The sequence below is a fragment of the Montipora capricornis genome, chromosome 6, assembly GCF_036669925.1.
Source record: "Montipora capricornis isolate CH-2021 chromosome 6, ASM3666992v2, whole genome shotgun sequence".
NCBI classification, from domain to species: Eukaryota; Metazoa; Cnidaria; class Anthozoa; order Scleractinia; family Acroporidae; genus Montipora; species Montipora capricornis.
The window spans coordinates 10449789-10468559 of NC_090888.1; the positions used below are offsets into that span (position 1 = coordinate 10449789).

Genomic DNA, 18771 nt, shown 5'->3' on the forward strand with positions numbered 1-18771 from the left:
CACCTGCAATAGGAAATCTGAGTATCTCGAGATGCGCAAGAACAATAGTAGGCACCGTCCTTAAATTAGTTGAATGAAAAGCGCGTATTGATTCCAAACCAATTGAGAGTGTCAAGTGGAAAAATAAACTTTTCCAGGTTTTTGTCGCTCCAAAAGTGGAGCGTTTTCAAAACAATACAGCATCATTTGTCGTGTGAACGACGAAACCGCATCGATTTGAATACTGTTATTATTTTGCCGCGAAATTTGCATTGTTTGAATCAAAATGGTAAATTTAGCAGGTAATGCAGCGCTCTCTTATAAAATTACGACTTCCAAACAGCATCGACTTCGACGCAGTTTCGAAGTCGTGAAACCGCGTGTCAATATGAAACCACATTCGTTTAAACGCCAGCTAACCAGGAGTGGCTCCTGGCCTAACTCAATGTCGTACCAATTCAAACCCTTTGGGAATAAAACGTTTTGTTCCAAGTATTTCCATATCATTTAAATATGAATGCTACATTGTAACGCAAAAACAATACACAAAGAATCTTAGTCCCCGGAGATTTGAATTGGGTACAACATTGAGTTAACCAATTTGGTCTATTGATTAGAGTGTAATGTGAAGTGCTAGTTTTCTACTAATCTCGGAAATGGGCCAACACCACCCTGCTAGCAGAGCCTTTCTTTTGCTTGCTCGATTTTGGCGTTCTCGAGAAAGGCTCTGCATGAATCGAGTAAGATCTTTTTTGAATATGCGCTGCATGTTGCCAGGATACAGTCTCGAACCCAAGCCTAATATGCCAGATCTCGCCGCCATCTTGGTTTTTCATGCCAGCGGGCTCAATTATAACCATCGGTTTTGTCACTAAACGGACGCTCGCACTGGAAAAACCGGTTTGACGAGAGAAAACAAGATTGACTAAGTTCGGGCTGCGGCTTGGCTGCGGCGGCTTCAAGGAGTTTGACGCGATTCGGGCAGAGCCTACTTTTCTCCTCCACAGTAAAGAAAACGACAAAAGGAGGCTCTGCTCGCAGGGTGGGCCAACACAAGGACAGAGAAAAACTCTGAACAGGGTGGGAATTGCGGGTTAGACCACCGCTGCTCTACCGACTGAGTTACAAGGTCAGACGGGAGCAAGCCGGGGGAACCGAAGATGTTGAAGTCACGGCCGTCAAAAATGTTCAATGATGAAATGGTATATGAGATGAATCATATGAACTGCGGATTTGAAATCAAGTGAAGCTATGATCTTCGCAGTTACGAACGCAATTTTTACAATTGCGTAGAGAAGCCTGAAAAATAACGGGGTTTGAACCCGTGACCTCGCGATTCCGGTGCGACGCTCTAAGCAACTGAGCTATCTAGCCACTGACGTTGGGAGCTGGTCATTTGTGGGTTCTAATGGTCCCCGTTGAAGTCCTGAATTTTTCAGGCTTCTCTACGCAATTGTAAAAATTGCGTTCGTAACTGCGAAGATCATAGCTTCACTTGATTTCATATCCGCAGTTCATATGATTCATTTCATATACCATTTCATCATTGATTCATTCTTCACGGGACCATTAGAACCCACAAATGACCAGCTCCCAACGTCAGTGGCTTCATAGCTCAGTTGGTTCACTTCGGTTCAAACCCCGTTGAAGTCCTGAATTTTTCAGGCTTCTCTACGCAATTGTAAAAATTGCGCTCGTAACTGCGAAGATCATAGCTTCACTTGATGTCAAAAATGTTATCGCTTGTTTACGAAAGGGAAATTAGCATCGAAGGTATCCGCCCGCAGCCGAATGTAATTGACTGAGAGTCGATTTTGATGAGGGAGGAAAACCAAAGTATCCGTACTGAAAAACCCTCGGAGTCAGATTGTGATCGATTGAAACTCAGCATGCATACATGTACGACCCGAGGCCAGGGTTGAGCCCGGGTAACACCGGGTAACCACCAAGCCGTCGTCGGCTCCCCAGCGTAAACTGTGGCTGCTTGGCTACTTGGCAACGTGTTAACGCGGCTATGTAACTTTCCATTGTACCGCTATCTCTTGCATGGATCAGTGACGATCACAGACACCTTTCTTGACGCCTTAAGAACTACAGTAGGTAACGCCTGAGGTTTTTTGCCATTGTTTGAACCATAGTTAGTATAGTTAGTAACTATGGTTAGTATAGTTACTACTAACTATGTTTGAACTTTAGCCACGTGATCAGTAACCTTGTTTTTCCACCGGAACAAAAGAAAACGTTTGCATGATCATAGAGCTCAATTCCCGGAGGATAGGCCATTTCCGAGTTCATGTTTGCCTCCTCATCAAAGCGAGTCTAAGTGCGAAGTTTTTGTGATGGCAATTAGAACGTGACCTTACTTTACATATGAATAAAAACTAATTTTCGTAAGAAAAACTTCGCACTTTGACTCGTTTTGAAGAGGAGGCATTCATGAACTCGGAAATGGGCTATTAGTTCAACATGCCCGCGCGACATCACGTGAAAACACCCTATAGCGTAGTTAGCACGTTTGCACGTAATAGAGAAGCCGCGTAGCCACGAAGCCGCAAATTTTCAGTGTTTTGGAATGGCTGGGCATTCTAAAGTGAAGCCACACTTCCACTACTCATTTATGATCTATTGTCCCTCACTTTTGAGATATCTTATGTTCATGGCTTCACATGTCAGACATTGTCCATTTTTTCTCCCGGGTCTCTTTCGTCCCAGTCCTGCGGTAATTTCACTCCAGTCCCTCTCGTTCACTTTGTTTACAATGGCCAACGAAGAAGAACAGCTCAGGATCACTGCTGTCGAACTTCGAAAATTCAGGAAAAAGCTTCGTCAGATCGAGAGACTTGAGGAACTAGAACGTGACCTTACAGAGGAGGAAATCTTCAAGGTAAAAATCCAATCGATCTCTCGACAACTTCTACACATGAACCAAACACTGACAAAAGCTTAAATTTCCACGTCGATCGACAGGATCGATTAGACCAACTAGGCAACCTCGATACTGTGATTTGGATGAGAGAACATTTATATAGTTTGGATATGTTGTAATTTATCAAATCTGCTCTATAAGTTTCTAAATCTATAAATTGCTTGACAAATCAGCCAACTATTTTGGGTCATTCCTTTGTTTCGGTGATTATGTGATGATGATTTTAATAATACTCTTTTAATCTTGTTAGTAGAGGTCAATTATGTTTTTTACAATGACTGCAAAACTCTCGCGCGCTCATTGGCTAATTTTTATTGCCAATAAGCGGACAGACACATAAATTTATAATTTATGCGATAATGAGGCGATATTTCTTGCCTCAGATTGAAGTTTCTTGCATTTTTGTCTCGCGTTCTTCTCGTGTTTTGCCTTAATTTTGACCCCTCTGCCTTTTGTTATTGTAAAAAACAAATTGATGTCAGTTTTTCATGCGTCTGTCCTGTTAATAGTTATTGACAATGAATTTCGTCATATTATTGTCAAAGTAGTCTGCGGATCCACTCGGCTATCGCCTCGTGGCTCCACAGCTACTTTGACAATGTTACGACGAAATCCGTGATCAATAACAGGACAGACGTATGTAAAAACTGACATCAATTTGTTAACTTGCACTTGGATCACCATCATCTTATTGTGGGCGGATGTAAGACAATGGACATGTAACTGCTTGACAGTGTTTTGGAGCTCACTTTATTCGCTAGTGCAATCATCATCATCATCATCATCATTATCATCGTTATCATCGCAGGCAACACCTACATAATTATTTTTTCTGTGCTTATCTCTCTCACCTTGCATCTTACTAGAGTAGAGAAGTTAACCTTAACATCACGGGTAGACAACCTAAGGATGCGAGAGTGTGTGATGTCACGTTATTTTGAGACAGTTGTAATGGCCGATTCAACTAATTGTGGAAAATGTTCCATAAAAGCTTCAAATCGTGATGTTTCTTTTCAAAAAATCATTTTGTGGACAGCCAGATAAATAAAGTTCACTCAACTACTATTTTTTGAGTGATTTGATGGGTTTTTGGGACACTTCGATTTCTTCTTCAGATCACATGTGTCGTCACATACAATATAAATAGACAAGGCGTGCAACTTCCAAGACCGCTCATGGCCGAGTGCCTCCAGAATTTAGCCAAATTTCTCCCACTTCCAAAGGTCGCTTGCCTCCCAACCTTGGGCATGTAGAAAGTCAATAATTTTATGAGCATCTTGCCAAATATCATCAAATTTACACAGCTCTGCAACCTCAAAATCCTGCTCGATTTTCAAGCTTTTTATCGGCATATGATGCGGACAGAAGTCATGCACCATTGAATTTGATCAAATCAAATTAACCAATCAAAAAGTGCAGATTTATAATTATGTCACTCTTGGGGAAAATCCGTGGGTTGAGTTTGTTGGTTCTCTACTCTGCACCGAGAGGTTTTCCTCTGGGTTTTCCCCTCTCCTCAAAACCCAACATTTGACTTGCTTTGCATTAATTGTTAATTTTAATTTACAGTGTCCCCAATTAGTGCTCCAGTGGTAGAATGACTAGACACTTAAATAAAGTTCCTTTTCTTTCCTTTCTGCATTATAGTATTATATTAATGCTGACATAATTATTTGCAGCTTTCCACAAAAGATGAACTGCGCTCCAAAGTTCAGGAGCTTATAGCAAGGGCTGATGTATTGACACGTGAAAAGCAAAATATGGAAACTGAACCGGTTGAAGAACCTGCAAATGAACAAGAAGAAGAGAGAATGACTGAAAACTCACAAGCTGTTGTAGTAGATAATCCTGGCAGCAGTCACTATGCACCGAGTGAAATTCGTGAGCAGAATAGAGAGGAACCTGTGACAAATGAAGCATATGACCAAGCTCCTTTGTTGCGGCCTCTGCCCGCTGTCACTGCACCAGATGTTGTGTTAGAGGCCCAGACTCGAGCAACATCAGTTTTGGCTTCTGATAGCACGACCATGAGATTTCATGTTAGGAATTTTGAAGGCCACAATGATGTCATTTGCAGTGTTGACTGTCAAGGATCTTTACTTGTGTCTGGCGGGTAAGTTGTGTGTTGAACATCCCATTGCCTTTGAGTTTGTAAATCATGTTGTTGTTGGTCTCCCCCTTCTTTTTACGAACAGTGAGCGGGTTCTTTAATGCCTGACAGTGCTGAGTAACAGAAATGGTTGTTTGACAGGGCTTACAATTTATAGTCCTTATCCAAAAAGACTTAAAAGTCTAACCATTTTCAGATGAAATTACAAAGGCGGCACTTTCTCCTCAGTTATTTTAATTAAAGACCCTGAATGTTGGTCCAACCAGGGTTGCGAACCGGGTAGGAACAAAAGTCAGACCAGATCAACTCGGATCGCTCTCCTCGGACTGAGCGAAAAATGGTGTTGTAAGCCAAAACTATTTGACTTTTGCACCGATTTCACCAAGGTCGGCTTAGAGATTAGGGCTAGGGTGATTTCTTGAGGCCTTATTATTTCTTTTACGTTGATCCAAGGTGTGCAGTACGAGTGATCCGGGCCGACTTTTGTACCTGCCTATTGTGAACTTGTGACCTCTCACATGAAAGTCTGATGTTAAACCAATAATATTGAGCATTGTTCAAATTGAGGGGAATCTAGAAGATCCTTGACCAATTTCCTCTACCTCCTGTCACATTTACTTCTATTAAAATACTTGTGTCAGAATGATAATGCAGAGTTGGTTGCAGCGGAGGCGGCAGGTACAAAACACAAGTGACAGGTCACAGGTCACAGGTCATTGTTTTACCTATACAGAAAGTATCCTAAACATTCATAAAAGCTAACCTTGGGCCTAAAAACTTTTCTGTAGGCCTAATTAAGCCTAAGGTTAGCTTTTATGAATGTTTAGGATACTTTCTGTATTGGTAAAACAATGACCTGTGACCTGTGTTTCTCGCACGGGAGGACTGCTTTGAAAAACAACATAGTGCTTTTAAATGAGTATTGGCCCTCTGTACAAGTATCAACCAGAGAATCAAAAAGATAGTGTTGTCTTACAACGAGAGTAAATGCGACATAAAACGTGCTCCGCGAACTTTCAATCAATGGCGATTTCTGTTTATCGTCGATTAAAATCAGCTGATTGAATAGTGACTTTTATTTCGCAACAGTTCTACGTCGTCCAGTATCTGATTTGAAAATAGTTACCAAGAAAATCTAGAAAACGTTGCATAGTGATTTTTTCTGTCCTCGAATCCACGGTATGGAGAATAAGTTTTTGTGATATGGAAGACAGAAGGAGAGAGGTAGTCTTTACAAGTTCCTCTATTTTCTCCTTTTCTCGACTTTCCTGGGAAGTAAAGAAAGTGGGGTTAAGTGTGACCTCCACGCAAGGGTTACCGCTTAGTTCCAAATGACCTTGGACACCTCCTGACAATTACATGATTGATTTCCCTGCAGAAAAGAGCAATACGGAGAAGCATTTCTGCGCAGGGCGTAAAATCGAATTTCGTCGTTCCTCTAGAGAAATTTGAAAACATTGGGCTTTTAGTTGTAGGGATACCTCTTTGTAAAGTAAAATGAATTTTCCACTGGTTTGTTTCGATATTCTAGTGAATATCGGTATCCATTGATTCATGTTCTGAATCTTTCTTTTTTGTCTCGGGTTATGATAAGTTTTAAAGTAGATGATGCGTCGTTTAAGTTGATGAAAAAGGAAAAAATGTCAGTTTGAGAAATAAAAACAAGTGGTTCTTGGTAATTGTGTACCAGAGGTAACCTGGTTGCTGTGCAGACTGGGCTACCCTTTATGTTGCCAAGGCAACGGGTTCGCCAAAAATCTGCATATTTTAATGAGCAAAAACAACAGCTTTGCACCTTTCAAACAGAAGGCGTTTATAATTTTTTTTCCTCCAGCGAGGATTTTGCAATTATACAGGTCTCTGAAATCTTCGTGATGCATGTATTTTGTATTACCCGATAAATTTTCGATTGGTAGGAGTAGGTGCGCATAGAACAAATTGTCATTGGTGACGCTTCTTCACCTAACGGCCGCAAGTAAGTCTTGGGTACTGATGACGTGAAAGCTTGCATCGTACAATTTCCTTTTTGGAAGCACGACACACTAAAAGCCTTTTTGAGAAAGGTCTCTGAGTGAAATAACTTCGCAGCAGGGAAAGATCCATTGTTGAGCGCTCACGTTGTCGTCAAGACCTTAAATTTGATTTTGGTTCGATTTTGTTGAATGTTGTCGACCGATGTTGACTGGCTGCAGCTGCGGTTGTTACTAAGGATACGGACATGGGTACGTCATTGGGAGACCGATTAGTGCGCAGGCGCATACCCAACAATGTTGAAAGAGTGGCCCAAACGCCTTCAGCTTCATTCACCATTCGCGATAACAAAATTAATGTTGAGTGGTTGTTGAAGCAAGGTTTAAAACTCCCCCCCCCCCCCCCCAACACACACACAAAAAAAGGTCGTGAGATGGGGCCAACGGTTTATAGTCCGAGAAGACTTGCAGATGGTCATAACCATTTGCACGCGAAGTTACAAATGTAGCACTTTTAAGACCCTGAGTGCTCAACAAGCCAGCGGTGCGTGGTGGCCCAGTTTAACATTTTGCCAAGGTATAAATTCACCTAATTGTAAAGCTTTCTCTAGAATTGCGAACGAATCATCTAAAAACAGTCTGGTTAGAACAGTGAAGAGTTGAAGTCTCTAAACAAGTCGTGGACTCATTTTCTCCGAAAACATAAATTTGGTTACTCTCAATGACGTCGTGGTCTTGTTTGGGAAAGCGAGAAAAAAAAAACATTTTCTCGAATGCACGCCGCCCGTGCAGAACATTTGTTTGCATCTCGAATCCCTTGTGGGTTTTTCATTGGTTTTACCGCTGTATTTTGCAACTGTTGTGATGTTCCCGAACGAATGCTCCAGTTCGTTTTCGTCAACAACTTTGTCATTGCATAACCTCAGAATTTAAAACCTTTAGTCCACCCAAAAAGGTTAGTAAATAGATTATACTGAGTACAGCTGTCTCCGTGTAACAATTTCATGTTATGAATTTTGTAGTAATTTCATCGTGTTTTGTGCTTTAACGATCTCCTGCGTGAAACTTGCGTCCCAGGTTTTGACCGAGTTCGTTGATTTACATACTATTACAACAGCGTTCAGTAGATGCAATAATTAATGCATCGAACAAAGATAAGAAAGACAATTATTACTCACTTGTTTATCATAATTAAAATGCGTTTTTTTTTCTCTCTCAAAATGACGATTTTTTTTCGCTCTCATTTGGAAGATCTATATGACTTGTAACCCAAAGTCGCAAGACTTGCGGTTTGCATTTCTTAATATTTAATGATCGTTTGGTTACATCTAATTTGCAACAAACCTTGGCCTTGAGGCTGATGATATCTACCGGTTGATAAGCGAGTTATACGGATTGAGATATAATTAGTTGAATGTGGCATTTATGTTAGTCGGTTGACCCTGGGTGGAATCAATTTCTATGTTGTTTAATACCATGAAGGAAAAACGCAGGTATTGTCAACGTATCTTACATATAAACAATTTTTACTGGTTATTGACTTTCGTGTGCTGTTGTAACTTGTTTTCCATTTACCCTTTCAGACGAAAATTTAAGGTCTTCACCCTTGAAAAATATGTGGACAACTTTTATTCCTTCGTCACGAGTATTGTTAACTGTTGTGTTACAAAAAAAAGTCACTAATTTTGAATTTGTGTAATACACCCTAACCTTACTTTTTAGCCGCGCGTTTTGAATTACATTTAAAGGTTTTGTTTAATCTTCTGTTGGATGGCAGGTACCGAAGATTTCAATCAAAGCATTTAAGTTTTAAGCGTTAGATAACATGGGCTGAAACAATGTACTTATCTCTGACTACTTTTTATCTCAAAGCGAAACGGACACCAAATCGTATTTTGCCATTTGAAGATGACGTTTCTTTTAACGACGCTTGATTTTCAAACACTTTTGCAGCCGCGACACAATGCTGAAATTATGGGATGCAGACAGTGGCCGAGAGACTAGAAGCATGGGTGGGCATACTGGAACCATAACATCTGTGTTCCTTGTGCCTAAGGAAAAAACGCGTGAAAGCGGTATGGCTTTTTCCAATAGCTCTGCGACCTGGCCTAAAGAATGGCAACGAGGCTGGAGGTGACATGGTTCTAATGCAGGTTTAGAGAGTTTGTGGCGGGCAGATGTCTTAGCCAACCTCGGTTCCATTCCAAGGCTAGGTCACACAACTGTAAAATGAACCATTCCTTTTTTGATGTCATGACATCCTCGCACATTTTGCAAAATTCCTTGCTTTTTCCCGCCAAAACTCCTGCATTGCAAAGCGGTTTGTGACGTCATCTTAGGAATAGACCCATTCCTCATGCAATCTCTGCTCTGGGAAAAACAATTTACCCGAATTTACCCTGTTTTTGTCAAGTTTTAACAATTTTGTTGCGAAAACGGCAAAAATAGTTTTCTGCTGGTAAGATTTATTTCCGGTTAAATCCGATTCCTCGAAATATCATTATTTTCTGTAAGCGTAGACCAGTATCCCATGAAATCCACTGTAAATTCACAAGTGCCTTTCTTCTTCAGCTCCACCGTCCGGCTTCCGCGCTGACCAATACTCGGTACTCACGGGCTCAAAAGATTGTTCCATGAAAATATGGTCCCTCGCTAACGGTGAGTGAAGCCTCTTTGTGCGGTTACATTTCATTAAGCCATGAACATTTCCTATTCCTGTTTGGAGCTTTTCCTTTATGTAAACTAGAGCGTTGGAAAAGTGGAACTATTCTCACCCGCCACTGGGATCTTTCTGGGGAAGCAACTATTCTAGTCTTTACTATCCCTCCTTGACGGGAGTTTTCTTAAGCTGACAGATTCTGGGATCCACGTGAATGTGCGCAGCAAGGTACTCTCAAAGAGAAAGAGTGGACTTTAGAGTGGTATTATAATGATAAAACATTAGATCTTTTTTTCCGGCTTTGGGTTTCAAAACTATGTTAAGTAAACGCCAAGTGGCCCAAGTTCTAAGCCTTAATTTCAAAAAGACACTTGTTTATTTTAACTGGGATTTTCTTATTTAATGGTCCGCCATTAGAAACTTTAAAATCTTGAGAGAGCTGGGACCCGTTTCTCGAAAGTCCCGAAACTTTACGGGCGATTTTCGGGTGTCACAATTCCCTTTGTATCTCAAGAACGGAGAGGATTTAAGTCGTCAAACTTCACAGTTATTTTTCTTTCTCTTACCTTAAAAACACGTTAAAAGTTCGGCTTTCCAAAACAAGTGGTTGGCAGTTTCACAAATGGCTTTTCGGGCCCGACAAACCATTTGCGAAACTGGCAACCGCTTGTTTTGGAAAGCCGATCTTTTAACATATTTAACATATTTAACTTAAATCTCCTCCGTTCTTTCTATACATGGGGAATTGTCACACCCGAAAATGGCCCGTAAAGTTTCGGGACTTTAGAGAAACGGGACCCTGGATCGAGGAGAAAATGACGCCAAAGACTCACTAGTTCAAGAATGCAATGCGTTTGTACGCGACTGGATTAATATGCAGCACTGGAGTTTCGAGGTTTCAGATTTTTAAACTCGTGTTTTGCGTACATAATAAGTTGCGTTTACACGCTGAAATTTAAAGCTATCGAGTGAATGACGTCACTTTCCCTAGATCCAACCCTCTGAGGTCCAGTCGGTCAAATCTGAACGTGAGTATGGCGTACAGTGAAATCCAAAACTTACACTCAGAATAAACAACCTTTGGATAAAAATCAAAGCTCAAAATTTTGCCAGGCAGGTGTTAAGCAAACACACTTTCAAAATCTGGAGAAAAAAGGGAAGTGATTGGTTGATCATGGTATCACTTTTGGAGCAAGTTTGGGGCAAAAGAAATCTATACCGGCACACCCTTTTGCTAACCGTCGCTTAAGGACGTTCGCGCCAAAATCTTCCTACGGTGAGATTTTCTTCATTTCTCGCCTAGAGTTAGGTCATAAAGTACTTACTCCAAAAATGAAAAAAAAAATGGGGGTCACCGACTTTGTTTCGGAGAAAATGGCAGTGGAAAAATGCCTTAATTTCGAGAAATCGGTCATAATAGCGAGATGTAGGCTCATATGCTCATCCATCGAAAATCATAAAAATAAACTGTTGGAGTGAAAGTTTCCATGCATAGGTTTTTAGGAGTGAGATTTTTAGATAATTGTATGCCGCTAGGGATGTGGTAAACAGTAGAGTTCATCCTCGACGAGTGTTTTCGTAAGCTCTATCCGTTGCAACCACTACCGGAATTCGATGCCATGAGGAAAGGAATGTTAAAAAAAGATAAATTCTTACGGTGCGAATTTTTTCATTTCATCATATTTTGTAGATAGTAAGTAAAGTAAGTGATTCATGATTTCAAAAATAGGGGTCACCGATGATCTGAACGAGTAAAATCGATGTGATTTTGCAAAGCTCATGGAAAAGTTCGTTTGTCACGCTTTTGCGTGACCTGTCGGGCAAGGACTGGAACCCAAGAGAGGATCGATCGTTGAAGAGATGAGAGGTTTTTACCGAAAAAAAAACCTTTTTCGAGCATAGCAACGACGTTTTAAGCAGGGGTCATCTTCATTTGGTTGGAGTTTTGTATAATATCTCCCCATTGCCGTCATGCTCATCCTCTGGAGTGTGTTTTTTGTGAAATTCAATCGCTGATAGTTTCCACGCAGGTCCGCACTATTCAAGCGGACGAGGACGAAAATACTCCTCAATTTTCACGAAAGTAAAGGAAAAGAAGTTTAAAAACATGCATTCACTTTGAACTTAAGTTCGCAGGGTAATAAAAACATTAAAAAGAAATAGCCCCATTAAATTTACGCAACGGTTCGTCCACGACTTTTCCAAACTTTCAGCCACTAGTCTACTCGATCAGCTACCTTTTCCAGAGCTTTTCCATCCTCCCGCTCACTTCTCTTTGAAGTTTCATGATGATTCGGAAATAAATGTGCCATTCTTTTGCCGGCTTGTAATTTTTTCCTCGGCGTTTTTGTCCCCATGTTATTTTAACTGATGCTTGAAAAATTTGTATGAAAGTCAAGTAGACTAGTGCACGACTGATAAAACCACGCAAATATCAGTCGTGCAGTAGTCTACTTGACTGTCATAAATATTTTAAATCAATTTTGACTGATCACGATCTTCTCTGATCCAACGCTGTGCAAGACTTACCGTCCACGGTTTTTGCAAAGGTTTTAAAACATCAACTTCACTGATGCTCAAAGTAATGCGTGACATTATACAGTCGCGTTACATGCGCAGTAACGTTGCGCACAAACAATTAGCGCGAACGTCCTTAAGTCCGGTAAGAGACGAAGGACAGTTGTATCTGAAGCTATTTCATATCCGAGGACCTTGATTTCGATTAGTTTGTTTTCTCCATTTTTTCCTTTAAACCAGTCGACTTTTTGATTGAAAAACAAATTATCGAAGGACGATAGGATGGAGAAAAGTTAACCGTGACAATTCGTTGAAATGTTAATTGTAATCGAATCACCTTATCATTCATATCATCCAAAGAACCTTTGTTGTTAAGCACTACAAATCCTTAAATCCCTTTATAAGATTTCATCGGATTTTAGTACTATCAACTCTTTGGAAATTACTGAAATCGCTGTTACATAACAGGAAACATGGATAACGAAAGTGGAAGCCGAGTCTTTAACATCCAAGGGAAGCTCTTGTTGTAATCTTTTGCTGTAGTTAGTTTGTGACGTTAGAAGCAAAAATACGTGTAATTTTTTTAAAATGTTCATTGGTAAGTTCATAACTCAGTGTTTACAGTTTTCTGCTGTAAGTTCATGGCATTGCCAATTTATACATAAGGTTTTTTCTCTTGCACTTTCAGGGCAAATCACAAGATCGATGTATGTATTTTCGCCGGTGGAGAGTTTGGATTGTAACTGTAACAATGTGATTGCAGCTGGTTTAGGTTGGTTAAAGTTCTGTGTTTATGATGTGATGTTCCTATTATGTCCTCCATGTTCCACTTCGTGTCTTCATTTGGGCATAGTTATGTCGGCCTCGTCTTATAACCCATTGGTAGGGACTTAGAGTCTAGGATGCGGATGTCGACGAAAACATAACTTTGCACGACTTAAGTCGTTCGCGATTATTCTACCTCGTTCACTCGTACAATGCTGGCGAAGAATCCTAAAAATAAATTGGAATGAGCGGTTTCAGAGTAAAAATAGAGAATGAAATTTTCACATTTGTACATTTGCATTGTCGTCAAAACCTCAAATTTGGCGATGTGATGTCATTGCTATGCAGCTAAAATGCGTGTTGCACTCTTTTGACCAATAATGTTGTTGTTTTGTGGGGTTATCGTTGCCGTAGCCGTCATAAACTCCCTAGTTTGGTGTTTGCAGAAGCATTAACACAGATCACAGATGGTGGCAGACGAAGGCCCTTTGAGTTGGACTGGTATTTGTCCGTGTGTTTTAGAACGTTTTTCGGGGCGAATGCTTCGAGATAGAACGAAGATAAAGAAACAGCGGTTGTAACGGCATCGCGAACTTCATCTCGAAATTTCAATTGTCACTATTGAAAGTACTTCGCAACCATGTCAACCCTTTTAATGTGAGAGAAGTGTGCGATTTTCCAATTAATGGCGCTTAACTAAGAGCGAATGAGAAAACATGAGTTATGCTCACATTCCAGCGTTTTTCAATCATAAAACCTAGCATTTGGTTAGAGCGGTTTTCAATTGAGTGCCGAAAGTAATTAGCGAATTGCTTTGGTTTATGATTACTTCACTCTGTGATTGGTTCAAAGTTCTCGCGCCACTTTTTCAACCAATCAGAAGTGAAATCGAAACCAATCGTGGCTCGCTCGTGCACATTTTTCCGCGCTTTGTATCAGCTACGTGTAATTACTTCGAGTTTTGATTGGTTTACCGGATTGTCTCCGTCCTAAACCCACATATAAAGCGTAAAAAAGTTGTTTTTTCTTCAAATATGCAGTTTTGTGCGGTTTCGTTGTCGTCTTTTGCTGAAGAACTGAGCTTTTTTAATATGTCTAGAATGGCTGCGAAATGTTTTGTGGACGTCAATTTAATTTTTCCTTTCTATTCATGCTTAATCCTATTGTCATTTATATTTAAAAAAGATGAGTGTAATCTTCTTTAGCAGCCATTCGAATAAAACCATTTGGGTCGTAGGTTCGACTTTCTCGAAACTGTTTTTGACAATAACGGACAGGATTGATGAAAATGAAAATGAGTTTGGATGACTTAAGCACTATTCAAATAACCGGTCCATCGAGTCTTACTTTACTTTATTTTAATGGAGCTCTGGTTCTAGCTTTTGCATCCGTCGATAAAACCGTTCAAGTGTGGCAATTCTTATTTAAGAGAAGTGTACTCAGCGTTAATTCTTAACTAATTTACTTTGGCAAATCACTGAACGCGTATAGGAATCGAATGAACCAATCACTGCGCGAAACAAATGCGGCCGGCGAGAAGCGCGGGAAAATTCTTGCGTGCAAATGAAAATTGGCTATATACCGCCGTGGACAGAACATTAGGGGGTTTAAGACTGCGATGACACCGGGACAAAACAGTAATAGGGAACTTAAGCAACGACAACGGCAACGAAAACGTCACAAATTAGAGAGAGAGCTAGCCTGCGAACGCTGACGTATTTCCGGCGGTCGTTTCTCTTTCGGGGGAGAGAAACGACCGCCGGAAATACGTTTGCGTTCGCAGGCTAAGATAGAGCACGTGCCACTGCAATTATAAAAATAATATAAATAACACGCTCGTTGTATGTCCGAGTTGAATAACCGCAAGCGACTCCTCGTTGGTCGAAAGTAATTGCCATATACCTGGTTTGGTGGCTTAAATTTAATGAGAATTAATTGAAATTTGCCCACTCGCTTAACTTTAAGCAAGTTGGGAAAGGAGCTGTTTTCACGGAAATTTCGGTTGTCACTCGCTGAGCGACCTTAAAAACCACTCGTGAAAACACGGCCATCGTTGCTTAAGGACGTTTGCGCCAAAATCTTCCTACGGTGAGATTTTCTTCATTTCTCCCATGGAGTTAGGTCATAAAGTACTTACTCCAAAAATATAAAAAAATTGGGGGTCACCGACTTCGTTTCGGAGAAAATGGCAGTGGAAAAATGCCTTAATTTCGATAAATCTGTCATAATAACGAAAGGTAGCCTCATCTGCTCATCCATCGAAAATCCTAAAAATAAACTGTTAGAGTGAAGGTTTCCGTGCATAGGTTTTTAGGGGTGGGATTTTAAGATAATTTCATGCCGCTAGGGATGTCGTAAACAGTTGAGTTCATCCTGGACGAGCGTTTTCGTAACCTCTATCCGGGTAGTACTTGGTGCAAGACCTAACTATTATGTCCCCAGATGCACCCATACACTACCTATGACCCTGCTGTAGCTCTAGTGCCTGTAGTGCATGTAGTAGCTGTAGCACCCGTAGTACCTGCAGTACCCGTAGTACCTGTAGCAACTGTAGTAGCTGTAGCAGCTGTAATACCTGTAGTGCCTGTAGTACCCGTAGTACATGTAGTAGCTGTACTACCGGAATTCGATGGCACGAGGAAAGAAAATTAAAAAAAAAGATAACTTCTTACGGTGAGATTTTTTTTCATTTTATCATATTTTGTAGATAGTAAGTAGAGGAAGTGATTCATGATTAAAAAAATAGGGGTCACCGATGATCCAAGGGAGTAAAATCGATGTGATTTTACGAAGCTCTTGGAAAACTTCGTTTGTCACGTTTTTGCGTGACCTGTCGGGGAAGGACTGGAACCCAAGAGAGGATCGATCGTTGAAGGGATGAAAGGTTTTTACCCCCAAACAAAGCTTTCTCGAGCATAGCAACGAAGTTTTCAGCAGTCGTCATCTTCATTTCGTTAGTGTTTTGTATAATATTTTCCCATTGCCGTCATGCTCGTCTTCTGGAGTGTGGTTTTTGTGAAATTTAATCGCTGGTTTTTTCCACGAAGGTCCGCACTATTCAAGCCGACGAGGACGAAAATACTGCTCTATTTGCACGAAAGTAAAGGATAAGAACTTCAAAAACATACATTCATTTTGAACTTAAGTTCGTAGGGTAATAAAAACATTAAAAAAAGAAACAGCCCCATTAAATTTACGCAACGGTTGGTCCTCGAGTTTTCCAAACTTTCAGCCACTACTCGATCAGCAGCTACCTTTTAAGGAGCTTTTCCATCCTCCCGCTCACTTCTCTTTAACGTTTCATGATGATTCGGAAGTAAATGTGCCATTCTTTTGCCTGCCTGGAATTTTTTGCCCGGCGTTTTTGTCGCCATGTTATTTTAACTAATGCTTGAACAATATTTATGAAAGTCAAGTAGACTAGTGCACGACTGATAAAAACAACGCGAACATCAGTCGTGCAGTAGTCTACTTGACTTTCCTAAATATTTTGAACCAATTTTGACTGATCACGATCTTCTCTTATCCAACGCTGTGCAAGACTTATCGTCCACGGTTTCTGCAAAGGTTTTAAAACCTCAACTTCACTAATGCTCGAAGTAATGCGTGACATATTACAGTCGCGTTACCTGCGCAGTAACGTTGCGCACAAACAATTAGCGCGAACGTCCTTAAAGCCTGGTTTAAAATGTAACATAAGAATAAGCAAAAGCTGTGTAAACTGGGTGCAACATAAACATAAGCATAAGACGGAGGTGTCAGCTGTTTTTATGCCAACGGATATTCAAGTTAATAGTGCCTAAGATGGCGTCCGAAGGTACTGTTTTTTTTTGTTTAAGAGAAACTTCCTTGGGCGGTTCGCAATAGGCCATTTCCGAGTTCACGTCTCCCTCCTCTTCAAAGCGAGTCTAAGTGCGAAGTTTTTCTTCTGAAAATTAGTTTTCATTCATATGTAAAATAGAACTAATTACCATCACAAAAACTTTGCGCTTAGACTCGCTTTGAAGAGGAGGCAAGCATGAACTCGGAAATGGCCTATTGTCCTTGCCTTTGCTGCAAATCGCCAGAAATAAAATTCTCAGTCCTCTGGTTGCAGTTCCCGAGTCCCCTTGTTCTTTCCTCTTTCGGGAAAATATCCCTTACCCAACAGGACTTCTTCAGTCAGTTTTCTCGTTCTCTCTCTTGACGCCGTCGTCTTCTTTTACGAAGCAGGAAGAATATAATAGTAGGAGAATTTCTTCTTCGTCCGTTATTTTGGAAACGTTGCTCATCCCATTCTCCAGCGATTTTTTTTCTGGATGTAACTGCGCTTGCGTATGTCACTTCTTTTTTTTCTTTTGTGTTCGCTGGGCTGATAAACGCGGGAAAGGAGACCTCTGCCATGGGTCAAAACTCACGGTGTTGAACATGCGCGGCGGTTACTTAGCGACCGACTCCGCACTTGATACTTCATGTTGTGTAGGCTCACTTAACAACAGCGGAATTACTGTAAATGAATGCGCGAGACACAGCGGGCTCAAATCACAGTCAGTAAACATATCATGGGGCATGCGGTTTGAAGAGTGCCGTGCAAGGTTGTGGACGGCGCTTGGATAAAAGCGAGTTTCGATCCATGGCAGAAGTCTCATTTCCGGTACAACGCAAAAAGAAGAGAGACCCCTGCTGCTATATTGTTCACACGAAACTTAACGTCATCCACTACCGAGTTAAACGAGCCATCTCATTGACATAAAGAGCGTATGAGCCTGCGGTTATTGACAACCAAAGAGCAACCGAGCCAAACGAGCCGGCTCGTTTGGTGGATGGTTAAAAGTGGCCGTGAATTCTGTAGTTTAGCCCTATTTTTTTTTCTTCAGATGGTGGTAAGGTAGAGTTATGGGATCTAGAGACGGGAACTTCTGTGAGATCCGTGCGAGGACACGACGAAGATGCTGTTACGGCTCTCAAGGTAACCATGGCTACGTCACACACTCCAGATATGAGTGACACGTCGTAGGAAGAAGTTTTTTTACTTCAATTGTGATTACAATTTCCTTGAATTTCCGCACCCTCAACGTGCTTTTCGCTCAAGAAAAATCAATTTCTTTGCGTGTATTTCTTTATTTAAATCTTGCTTTTATAAAACATTCGAGGATAATGTTTCTTTTCGAGTTTTTTGGCAGTCAATGAGGAGCGGAATTCAAACAATTGTGCGGGACATACTTCGTTTACAAAATTGGACTACTCTAAAGTTAAAGAAAAGCAAATTAGGAACTGAAAAAACGAAGAGATAAAGCACCTAGCTTTTTGTTTTATTATCTTCAAATTTGGTGCTTGCTTAGTTAGAACAATGAGGCACAAAAAGTGTTCGCAGCAAGTGCTTCATCTAAAAAGAACCAATCCGCCATTAAAAGCATTTATCGTCTAGTTCCAGGACAGCCGCGTTGTCAGTGGCTCTGCTTCTGGGGTGGTAAAAGTCTGGGACGTTAGGGACAATTCTCTCAAGTCAGTGATGAGCTCAGAACATGCCTGTGCTGATAACGCTGCCGGAAACGTAGCGGTGAAACCGAGACGCGTGCGTTGCATAGCAACAACACAGGAAGCGGTTTATTGGGGAGATGATGGGGTGAACATGAAAGCGATGGATTTAAAGACAGGTGGGAGGACCGTTTATCTTCTTCTTCCAGTGTGCTTTAGGTAGCGGGTGCAAATTATCTAATTGCTCTTTGCTAGCCAGTAATTAAACTATAAACTAGTTATAATAATGGATTAATTAAAGGCCCACCTTGAAGCGACAGACTTTTCGACCGTTTGTTTTTGTTATGGAAATTCGCACTGCTTATCGTAGTGATCTGATCGGATGAAT

At 40.9% G+C, this 18771-nt stretch overlaps 1 protein-coding gene across 2 annotated transcripts in view; it reads left to right on the forward strand.

Annotated features, from left to right (window-relative positions):
- The first annotated feature begins 2731 nt into the window (after positions 1 to 2731).
- Positions 2732 to 18771, forward strand: part of LOC138051474 (uncharacterized) — a 64189-nt gene continuing 48149 nt past the window's right edge. Inside the window, exons 1-7 of one of the 2 annotated variants that reach the window (XM_068897679.1) lie at positions 2732 to 2863; positions 4585 to 5018; positions 8939 to 9060; positions 9557 to 9643; positions 12850 to 12933; positions 17783 to 17874; positions 18334 to 18562. In XM_068897679.1, coding sequence (XP_068753780.1) covers positions 2738 to 2863; positions 4585 to 5018; positions 8939 to 9060; positions 9557 to 9643; positions 12850 to 12933; positions 17783 to 17874; positions 18334 to 18562 — 1174 coding nt within the window. In that variant the 5' untranslated portion in view covers positions 2732 to 2737. The remainder of the gene's footprint in view (positions 2864 to 4584; positions 5019 to 8938; positions 9061 to 9556; positions 9644 to 12849; positions 12934 to 17782; positions 17875 to 18333; positions 18563 to 18771) is intronic. The other variant, XM_068897680.1, reaches the window with a different exon arrangement.